Source organism: Branchiostoma lanceolatum, chromosome 17, assembly GCF_035083965.1.
Source record: "Branchiostoma lanceolatum isolate klBraLanc5 chromosome 17, klBraLanc5.hap2, whole genome shotgun sequence".
NCBI lineage: Eukaryota > Metazoa > Chordata > Leptocardii > Amphioxiformes > Branchiostomatidae > Branchiostoma > Branchiostoma lanceolatum.
The window spans coordinates 6,662,977-6,675,032 of record NC_089738.1 but is presented as its reverse complement, the minus strand read 5'-3'; the positions used below and the strand labels follow the sequence as shown (position 1 = coordinate 6,675,032).

General features: G+C 39.3%; 1 protein-coding gene across 17 annotated transcripts in view; it reads right to left on the bottom strand.

The window, feature by feature from the left end:
- Positions 1-12,056, bottom strand: part of LOC136423066 (peripheral plasma membrane protein CASK-like) — a 184,949-nt gene that overhangs the window by 94,290 nt on the left and 78,603 nt on the right. For 12 of the 17 annotated variants that reach the window (XM_066411073.1, XM_066411069.1, XM_066411075.1 and 9 more), the window contains exons 10-11: positions 11,506-11,605; positions 4,166-4,287 (exon numbers count right to left, since the gene is read on the bottom strand). In XM_066411073.1, coding sequence (XP_066267170.1) covers positions 4,166-4,287; positions 11,506-11,605 — 222 coding nt within the window. The remainder of the gene's footprint in view (positions 1-4,165; positions 4,288-11,505; positions 11,606-12,056) is intronic. The other 5 variants (XM_066411070.1, XM_066411080.1, XM_066411083.1 and 2 more) reach the window with 1 other exon arrangement.

Genomic DNA, 12,056 nt, shown 5'->3' with positions numbered 1-12,056 from the left:
TCGTAAAGGCCTGCACATACCTAACAAGTGTGGTCACATTGATCATAAGCTATAATTTTTCATTCATTAAAACTATTTCTCAATATCAATCCATATATTAGATGGCAAAAGGTAATATTGTGACTGAAACTATAGTACTAGATCAAAGAAGGGGGTGCATTTGCATAAAATGAGCCATACAAAGCTGAAACTTGAATAATCCTCTTATTTTTTATGTAATATGTTAACCCTTATCTTCACCCCAGACTAATTGCAAAACATTTTTTATAATTTCCCCCCCCCCACCGGTTGCTCCAATTTTTTTCTGAAAGAATCCAAGAAGCAACAAATCAAAATGGTGTGGCCTAAAAGTAGATTGCAAAATCCCTTTTGACTATAACACTGATACAGGTGGTATATTTCACCTAGGAGGAGTCCCTGGTGGTTCGCTACAGAATTTGAGTAATTGATCCAAAATTGCCTCCGGCGGCAAAGAATGCTTTTGAAACTGCACTTGCCCAGGAGTGGGGACGAATTGGCCTCACAGCAATGTTACCGAACTGTGCTGAAGAATTCAAAGAGCATTAAAGCCTAAAATGGAGATTTTATCCTACAATTGAATTGTCTTATTTTAAAAGAAATACTGTACTCAGAATGAAAGAATGTTACCAAACTGTGCTGAAGAATTCCAAGAGCATTCAAGCCTAAAATGGAGATTTTATCCTGCGATTAAATTGGCTATTTTTATAGAAATACTATAGACAGAGGGAAAGAAAATTGAATATTTTCGTTTTTCTCATATTTCCAGACTCAACACAGAATTCATACCTACTTTAAAGAATGTAACAAAATGAAAGCAGACCTGCAATGGATGTCACTTGAGGACAGGAGAACAATGTCCAGACTTTGCATGATGTACAAGATGACTAATAAACTTGTGGACGTACCGACTGACAAGTATCTAATGCCAGCTCAGAAGAGGACCAGAAATAGTCATGCTTTTAAGTACCAGAGTTATCAGCCAAGGATTGACGTGTTCAAAAATTCGTATTTCCCGAGAACCATAGTAGAATGGAACTCGTTGTCATCAAGTACTGTAGGAGCTTCATCACTAAGTAGCTTTAAAGAACGGTTGCAGTCAGATATGCAAAGACTAGGTGTAACAGACCGTTCGGTGTAGTATGACCAGCTGCTGCCGCGCCGCGTGCCTGCGAAGCTGGTGTGTTACGCCTAATGGCGGTTATACCGGCTATATAGATACAGATACAGAATATGGCACTAACCATTAATAATATACTCTTATATGAGATAAGAAGACAGAGACTGTATTCAAAGAGCATTCAAGCCTAAAATGGAGATTTTATGCTGCGATCAAATTGTCTATTTTCATAGAGATACTGTAGACAACCCATAGAGGAAAAAAAAATTGAGAAATATTTTTCGTTTTTCTCATATTTCCTGACCCACACAGGCAATGCAATACAAAATTCATATCTCCTTTCAGGAATTTAGAGGTAACTATTAATAATAAGTAGTATAAGCTTTTTGTATGAGATAGAATAAAATTCCTGGTGTACAAAGTCAAACAACATCTTCAAAATGAATTACAAGAACACACCGGTACTCAACCACCCCCCTCCCCCATAAAGACAGAATATCATATTTTCAGTTGTCAGAGTGAATTTGGCAACGAAAGTATTGTAGCATATATTGCAAATGTATCTGACATGTATCCCTGAATAGGTGCAAGGCCGCATACCGCAGTTTGACACCAGGGTCACATACCACAGTTCTTATCAAAAATTCATAAACCAATCAGTTAGCAAGACTGCCCCCAACTGCAAAGTGACGTCTAACTTTAGACCAGATTTTTAGTATCAGATATTTCTGTTCCAAAATATTTTCCAAGCTTGGTTTGGCTCCGGCTTGTTTTTGACATGTTTTAAGGCGTTTTTGTTGGGCTTTCTATTTTTGTCCTGTTTTCGTTATGCCCTGTATGTTTGGCTGGCGGACATATAGAAACCGTGACAAAATAGAAAGCCTGACAAAAACATCTAAAAACACATCAAATCCAACCTGCGCCGAACCTCTGCTTGGAGAGCTGGTTCTAAAGCAAGAAGACGCGCTTGCCAACCACTAACAGCAACAGTTGCGTCTTTCCAATCAACTGACATTCCGAACGCCACTAGACATTTTCTTTACTTACCTTTCTAGTTACAGTATAAAGTCTGGAAAACAGTATAAGTATGCCAGATTTATTTTTACAAGTTTCGTTGTACATACAAATCTAATAATGTATCGCACACTTTCAAGTACACCATTGAAACATTCCGGTTGTCAAAACCAATACAGACACTTGAGTTGAGAAAACTCAGACCGCAAGGCCCTGTGTGGTTCACCTTGGGAGGGTTGATGCATTAAGGTCACTAAAAACACGCAAAACATGTAAGGTCACCAAAAAGACATAAAAATGCCCAGCGGAGCAAGGATAAGAATGGGTGCAGTGCTTACAATAAAACATTTTCTGTCACAAAATTCAACGAAAAAGTGCAGGGCAGTACATAACCTCATGTCAAAAATGATGGAAGGAATATAACATTTAAAGGCTGTCAACAGGAACCGTCCCTCCGTTCCTCCGTCCTAGGATGGAAACTTAAGTCAGACAAATATCTCACCTCGTCTGTCCAAAAAATCTTAACTTCATGACATGAAATAGATAAAAAGTTAGCATGATGGGCTTCCAAACATTGAGTAGAATGGAAGAAATTTAAGGCCGGAGACAGCCCTGATGAATATAACCAAAAGAAAAAACAGTCGTGAATTCTACCTTGTGTGTTTCCGTTATTGCCTTGGATTGAAACATCCTAACAGCTAACACAATCGTCATAAACCAACTTCTCTTCTAATTTTCAAGCAATTGCAACCCCTCCCTAAGATCTTTGTACAGCCACGATTATCTATAAGTGTCTCATGGCACCAGTCACCAAACTTCTTCAGACAAGTCCTCTATCTTGTAAACAATCTTACAGATACCTGGGCCCTCAAGTGACCCATTACTAGAGACATCTTTGCACAGCAATCAACAACAAAGCTTACACCTGCAGATAAGGTTTCCTTAGTTATGTGCCAGCAAATTAGTGGAACTCCCCAAGCCTTTCCGGTAAACAAACCGCCAAACAACAGATAAACATGGAACAGGTAACTCGATATCTTGACCGGGAAACTTTCGAATTACTGGAATTAACAGAAAAAATTTTGCCACCCATGTTTTTCTCACAGCAAAACATACTGATGTTGTATGTACTTTATACACTGAGATCACATAAATCTAAAATGAACTTTTTCTGACAGCAATGCAGAAGGCCTGCAGTACCTATACTATCAGATAGGTGGTGCTGCTGCAGCATGATGCTGCCATGCTTGGAGAGTCAACCAGGCTTATCATAACCACAGGAGTTGCACAGGCCGTTACATCTAATGATAAGGGGCTTACTTAAGGTTTAATGGCATTTATAATGAGATCACCTTACAGTGTAAGTCATGATCGCTGCATGCCTTCAAAACTGCTGTGTTAATATGCTGAATGGCAGTTATCTTTGTACAGGTCGACCAATTTAGAGAGATTTCTATACAACCTCCTTGGAGAGACACATGTACAGCAAGTTGCAGAACCCACATAATTCTTTCTTGGTTAGGTACAAGTATTCAATGGGTAAAGTCAGTATTAAACTCAAATTCTTCCGTAATGACCTGCTAAATGGAAAGCCCTAACTAGCTGTAAGCCAAACCAATAATGTAATAAACATACTTGTCAATAACAGTAGGGTTTTGCCATGGTGCACCAAATTTTGGAACACTTCAGGGCTTAGCCATCACTCAATATCAGTATTAAAAAACGGTGCAATGGCCTACTCGGTAGAGTGTACGCCTTGCATACGGTATAGGTCATGAGTTCGATCCCCAGCCGAATCACACTGAAGACATCCTGCTTTCTCTCAGCATTTGGGAAAAAGAGTATGGGAGTTCAACACACCCCACTGCCAGTGGACTAGCCCCATTATGGAATGATTGCACAATGTCGTGCGGCCCGAGGGCTTTTGAAACGGGGATGGGCGCTGCACTGTCTGGTGCAGGAAGGACTTAAACTAACTATATCAGTTTGAAACAACAAAAAATGTTGTCGTACCTCGAGCAGTGCGTGCAGGTTGGTATCCTGGAAGACGCTGTGCAGAAACTCCATGTCCTTCTCGTTCCCGTCTGTCAGCGCGTGGATCTCCTCAAGACTGTCCAGCACCTGGGCAACCGCACCTGCAACCATGGCAACCACATGTCAATCATCATCTCTGTAACCATGGCAACCACATGTCAATGATCCTGTAACCATGGCAACTGCATGTCAATCATCCTCCTAGCAATCATGGCGACCACATGTCAATCATCCTGTCACCATGGCAACCACATGTCAATCATCCTGTAACCATGGCAACTACATGTCAATCATCCTGTCTGTAACCAAGGCAATCACATGTCAATCATCCTGTCACCATGGCAACCACATGTCAATCAATCATCCTCCCAACACTACTGGAAATGTTCCAATTTCTTACTGTAGGTAAGTACTGTGCCCTATAAATTAGCTATAATTTAGACTTTTGATTGTCTGCCTCATGCTAATAACTCATAACATTCTTTTGAATTGAAGATTTAACCAATTGTGTTGAACTTGTTAATGCTACTAAACTTGGCCTGGGTAGGTACATGTACAATGTAGACATTTTGCATTACATGTATGAGTATTATGGTTCATACATGTATGCATATCATATCATATCAAACATGTTCTTGCAATAAGGCAGGAAAAAGAGATTGGTGCGTCAAAACAGATCAAAGGAAAACAGATTCAACTACTTGAGAGGAATTCCCAAGAAACTAAGAGATTAGGCCCACCATATGTTCCAATAAAGATAGATATTCAGTTTTATCATTTGAGACTATGAGTATTACTTTGTGAGTGTAAGAACATCTGGCAAGAAGAATTCATTTCTGGGTTCATAATTCAACTTTTGATTGCATGGTTCAAGATTGATGTCCATATTAAAAAATGAACTGAATACAAAAATTGTACTGTACTTTATATCATAAGACAATCATAGAGTAGATGTAAGATGTCTGTAATATTTCAAGGCTCATTTGTAGAAATTTTAATATTCGCAGTTATTTCCTAGATTACCGAATGATGTAATGCAAAGGGCCTTGGTGATTCGTATCAGAAATGAATCTTCATTTTTGGAGAATGATTTGATAAAGATCACTCATAAATGAAGGTTGTGACAGGGAAGAAAAAGTAATATCAACTGGGCGTGGCCTGGTAGCCTTGCATGTCAATCAATTTATATGCTGTCTTAGTGTTTGGTATGGGGAAAAAAGAGACACATGCACATGTCCATATGTGTATGTAGCTACCAGGGGAAAAGGGTACTTTGGGTGTCCCCTACAAAAGTAGGGCGCCTTATCTCCTTGTTTTCTTGGTATACTACAGTGGGGCATCAAAAAGACGCCCTGACGCCCTGCTAGCTAATAGCCTGACTGTGATGGACAACTTCAGATGTGTTTCTTGCTTTTGCAATGAGATCTAATTGGCTGCTGTGGAACTGTGAAATTTGTGAGTGACTTGTAAAAAATGTTTGTGAATTTCGGTTGTGCAATATATAATATACTGCATGACTGGGCAAGCTATGTATTTCTATTGCTACAACTGTCAGAGTCTATCAGTGTAGGGCTTTAGTCTATACAATAATGCTTTCTTGTCTCATGGTAATGCCAAAATCCTCATACATATATATCAAAAACTGTCAAACCTTCTTGTCTTTAGCCTTAGGGTATATTCATCACAACATGTTCAGGATAGCTTAGACATACAAATGTATAACATCTATTAACATTATTCCACCAGGGTACATAATTTCACCACCTTAAAAAGAAACATCCAAACAGATCTCTAATCAAACGTCCCCCAGTATAATACACTCTTGTATATGTAGACTGTGCATACCTGGGGGTGCTGCATTAGAGATCTCTCAAACCCACTGTTTTTTCAAAGTGGCGGATTTATGTACCCGGCGGATCAATGTTAATGGAGGTTATGGTATAAAAGAAGAGTTGAAAAAAAGGCCGCTGAAAGAACATAAGAAATTCTTTCTTCGAATAGGGTTAGTAATGAAAGAACAAGAACAAAGGAAGACAAGATAGAAATTATAAAAGAAGTACATATAAGGTCTCATATCAAAAGATACTAATTTTGACCAATGATGTAGCAAGCAATGTTTCTCAGAAAGGAATCTCCAAGCAGATGTTAGGAGGGATGATTTCCTCCCCACATCTGCTTGGAGATTGACCACAGGAAGTGCAGTCTACATGCAGAGGAATGCTGGGATACCTACTTGAGCAGACTGCGGCATCAATCAGAGTGGAGCCACAGGGGGAGAGTCGCACACCGGGCGACAGGGGTGGGGGGGACACACACCAACAGCAAGGAGAGAGAAACAACAGAGCACACTCCATTAGAACAACATAGTCTACAAACAGACTCCGTGTTATGGCTGTCTTACATGTAGTACTGTTATACTGAAGACAGGGAACACGAGAAGCCTCTTCACTGAAGGCTGGTTTACAGGTTAACAGAGCACACTGCATTAGAACAACATAGTCTACAAACAGACTCTGTGTTACGGCTGTCTTAGTACTGTTATACTGAAGACAGGGAACACAAGAAGCCTCTTCACTGAAGGCTGGTTTACAGGTTACAAGAACATTTGTACCATAAGTTATAACAGAGCACACATCAGAAGAATAATGTAGTCTACAAATAGACGCCGTGTTATGGCTGTCTAATAGTACTGTTATACTGAAGACAGGGAACACGAGAAGCCTCTACACTGAAGGCTGTTTTACAGGTTACATTCAATTTGGTACTATAACAGAGCACACATCAGAAGAATAATATAGCCTACAAACAGACGCCGTGTTACGGCTGTCTTAGTACTGTTATACTGAAGACAGGAAACACAAGAAACTTCTTCACTGAAGGCTGTTTAACAGGTTACAAGTACAGTACGCACCATAAGAAAAACATAGCCTACAAACAGACACTGTGTTAAGGCTTTCCTAGTACTGTTGACAGTGTACAAGAGAAGCCTCTCCTGAGGGCTGCAGTCCAGGTTACAGAATTAGTAGTACATGTAGCACAAACATGGGCTAGTACAACCAGAAAACATGTTGTAAGGTATGGCGATGCACTGTACTTCTTACAAGGAAACAAATACAGTATACAGTACATGCAAGACAGTCTTAAAGACAACCATATGGTGAAGAAGGCAATTTGAAGGCAGGTGGGAAGGAAATGATCTCTGAAATATGTGGAGCCTCAGACTCCTTAGAGAGAGCAGAATTAGAAAAGGCTGTAGGAATGACTGGAATGAAAAAAAGCTGGCAACAAGTTGGTCAAATATTTCCCTGAAATGCCCCCCTCCCCACACCTGGTTTCCAGATCACTGTACTAAAACAAATTGTAGAACTCCCATCTTACCCTCGTATGTTATCTTTGCTTTATGAAATTAAGATTTATTTTACTATAATAGTCATAAGGGACCTCTGATGTTTTATGGCTGAAATTTGAGGGTGCTTCTAAATATCATAAATTTTCATTATATCTTCAAGGCGGGTCCATATTTTGTGTACTACGAACTAGATTTAACATCGTAAAAATCCACTAAAACTAAAATGTGACCTCCAAAATGTATGTTACAAAAGCAATGTGGGGGGGGGGGGATTACTCTTATAGCAAAGGCTTTCCAAAAAGGAAATTAAGACAATTGAGACAAAGAAGAAAGAAGAAAGAAGAAGTTCTCGAATGAAGACAAACTATTTCAGTCAAAAAATCTGATAAGAATGGGATGAGGAACATTTTGTATTGAAATTCAGACTATTCCATTGGACAGCTATGGCAGGTAGGAATAAACTAAATCAAACTTTTCAACAATCAGAAAGAACTTAGATGTGTCTTTGTACAAAATGAACACTACATAATGATCAAACATAACAGTTAATTACCTACAATGACAATGACTAAAGTAAGTGAGGTAGGTAGTTACTAATCTTACATGTGTGTGACAATAGATAAGAGAAAAATGAAGATAAGAGACTGTCACATAATGTGACAATCCTAATGATTACAAATAGAACACAAAATGCACAAAGGATGTCATTCTTTAACTTTCATTGCTTTGAGACACCAGAAGGAAGAAAATTGTTTTCTAGAATTCTGAAATTACTGTAAATGCATGAATGTTCGCTGTGGTTTTATGGTCGCAGTTTTCACGGCGAACCCTTCAGCGCAAACTTAAAACCACCACGAAACTTCTTGCACGCCTATGGCGGGTTGGGGTTTTGTTCGCGTTAAGAATTTTCGCGTTCGCGTGGAAAATTTTCGCGTTGAAAATTTGAAATGGAGAATTTATTTATAGGTTCAAAATATCAAAGTAATTTTATCATCAAAATTTTTCTCCCTTGGGAATAGACTTGAGTCCCTTGGGAATAGCACACACCAAACCACACCACACCCTGCCCACACCAATGCAGGGGAAAAGTTTGCCTGTAATTTTGATCATTTGTGCGTTAAAATATACAAATTAGTTGATCTGAAGGGAATTGAAGGTTTACAAATCTAAGGTTTCATGCCCAAAAGGATTTTTGAAATCTTTAAAAAAAAAAAACATGTTGATTCCCAAGGGACTCAAGTCTATTCCCAAGGGAGAAAAATTTTGATGATAAAATTACTTTGATATTTTGAACCTATAAATAAATTCTCCATTTCAAATTTTCAACGCGAAAATTTTCCACGCGTACGCGAAAATTCTTAACGCGAACAAAACCCGTTCCCCCTATGGCTGTAGCGCTATACATGTATACTACTACTTTGAACGGGAACTTCTAAACCATGACTGCCATTTTCTCCCTACTGTGAAATAAAACCCCTGCAAACATTTCTGCATTTACCTCTATCGATGGACCGGTCCTTGTCATGCAGCGTGTCACATGATCATAACATCACAACAGACTGAGTTACTCCTGAACATGACTGAAGTCCTTCACGACAAGTTCAACCAAAAGACCCCCAAATATTTGCCATACTGATCGGTGAGACAGCTGCCATTTACCGTGAATCACAATATTTTCACCTCTTTAGAAATAGAGTACTCGAGCAAAACAACTGTCACACGGTGGAAAATGTGCTTTTAAACATATGGGAGGCCACGGCTCGAATCGGGGGAAGGGCATCCTGGTTGGAGCTGCGTTCGTCTTTCAGAAGAGGTGTAAAATGGGGTACTGAGATCGAGGAGGTGCCTTGAGCATGTTAAAAGGCACTACAACAGCCTCATTACTCAGATGGGTACCTACTGGCTTGTACTTCAGATGCACACTTCAGATGAATATAACATTATATTATGCATTTTTCCAAATACAGCATTTTACGTACATTTTACGTTGTCAACAAAGACTAGATTTAAGAAAAACAAGCACCATGCAGATATGATAATCCTTGTTTTTCTCCTCAATTTCTTCCCAGCGATCTGGAGAGGATTTACTTGTTTTGATATGTAATTGAACATGACATACAATAATTAAACAAAACCTGTCAATGGCATGGCCCAAAATTTAGTTCAACTTTCAAAAATACCAAAATCTCCAAACATTTCAAAATATCAAAGATTCCTTAAAATGGTTCAGGGCTTGCAAACAAATAATATACAAGAGCAGACGTAGTGTCCTGAAATTATGTTGAAAGGTTTTGGTTTGTTTTGACAGCGACCAGGCCAAGGCTTCCTGAGAAGAAATCAGTCCCACATGGCATGCCTGTACAGTAGCCTTGGATGCTTTAGATAGCAACAGTTGTAGGGTGTCTGCACACTCTTTTCTGTCAGGGGTAGGCAGTCTATTTTGTTTTCTAGTGATTCGTAGGGAAAGTTGTCTTGTTTATGTAATTCGTAGCGAGGTGACTAAATTTTGCGTAACTGCCTTCCTTGATTTTAACGTGATATGTAGGGGGTTCTTCTGAATTCAGCGTAAAACGTTGTTGGGATCCCCCCATGCAGACCCTTATCGTCAAAATGTTCCCAGTGCAAGAATACTGCAATTCACTTTATCTTCATGGTAGCAAAATCTCAGTGTAAGGAAAATGGACATTTTCACTGAACTTTAACTTCACGGTGGCGGCAAGTGATTTACAGAACGGATGTGTGAAGGAATCATAAATAATAACAACTGAGGTTTTTTCACTGTGATGATAAGTTCACAGTACAGACAGAGGTGACTGTGAAAACAGTGAACATAAAGTTACAGTGAAAGAAACAAGAATTACAGTAATACATTCTACAGTGATGTCAGGGGATGGTGCCAAATTTGCCTGTACTGTCTACAGCTATATATATATATATACCAACCAAAACATCATCGAAGCTTCTAAACGATCACAAAAAGATGATTCAGTGAACTTTGGGGTCAAAGGTTATAAAACTCTACCTGATCATTCCATATAAGGGCATGAGATTAGAAACTGAGAAAGGGAGCTGACATCATTAAGGACATGGTAAAAATCCCAGGGTTTTCCATAACACTGGGGTTATCCCGCGGATCCAATTAAAAAGTGACTGCTTGAAATTCAGAAGCAACAAAGAGCTTAGTATGACAGGTTGAGGAAGGTACCACATTTGTAAAAAGGGCAGGACAGAGCAAAAGTTAAGAATTTCAGAAATAAAGAATTGTTTTGAATTTTTCAGAAGATATACAGTAAAAGTATGACTATTTTTATTTTCATAGTCAGGATTCCAGACCCCCAATCTCTTAGATTAATAACTATCCCCATATGATAGATATTATAGATTGGGGCCCTGGCATCCAGGCTACATTCTCAAGATACAAAAACATCTGGCTTGTACATATTTTCACAAGAAACCTACACGATACTTAATTTCCCCCCCTCCCCAAAAAAAAAATTGGGATATGCCTTTTTATCAAATTTTCTGGAAAACAAATTTCTTAACATGAGATTAAACACCTAATCCAAATTCAATGTCCAAAATTTTTGGGTAGTTTCGTGATGGCCTACATTTGTAAACTGCTAGCAGTAGTATCTTTTGTACACTACTAAGGAAAATAATATGTACATAATTAACGATGTAGTATTGTACCTTCTATCATGTAAAAAAAATATTGCACTATTGAAGAGTGAATCTGTGAAATGAGTTGGAAATGGGTTAGTTGTGCAAAGTTTTGAAGCTCTTCTGAAAGCCCACAATGTCCGCATTAGTGGCTTGAGTAAACAGTTTACTTCCAAAGATTTTTATCTCGCCCAAACATCTGTTGTAGTGACAAGAACCCAAACACTGCCAACACAGATACAACCACTCCCAAACTTCCCAACCCCTCTTCCTGCGATGTTTACTTCAAGACGTCTACCGTAAGTCTTACCTGAAGACGTGGGATCCTCTTCGAAGTAGTCGGCGACATTTGGATCGCTGTAGAAGGACGTCCACTTGTGACTGGCCACAGCGGACATTACTGCACCCTGCTTGGTAAAACACAACATGTGCAGTATAACCTTTGAAGAAATACTGGATCTCTTCATGCAGATACAGCTGTATTAGACTAGGAAGACATTTTAGAGTCGCCACAGGGAGTCCTAAAGCTGACTTGAGTTAGCCTCTCCCTGCTCTTTTTGTTTACAATCTGAGAGTTCAGCCTTCCAAACCCTGACCTCCTGTCAATCAAGCCATCCACACGGCTACATTCCTTCCCACACGATGCTCTTCAAACCTGAACGCTAAACCGAACTTACGATTCAGTTTCCAGTCTCAGCGAGCGGTTTGCTGGGCCTTTCTGTTACAGAAGTTGGGACTACCCATGCCTGGAGCTGCCATCTTGTTATTTAGGTCTAAGGTTACGATATCACTGGGGATCAAACCCCTGCTCCTGGGCAGGAAGTCTTCATTAGGACCTTCTCAACCTGCTGTAGATCAACA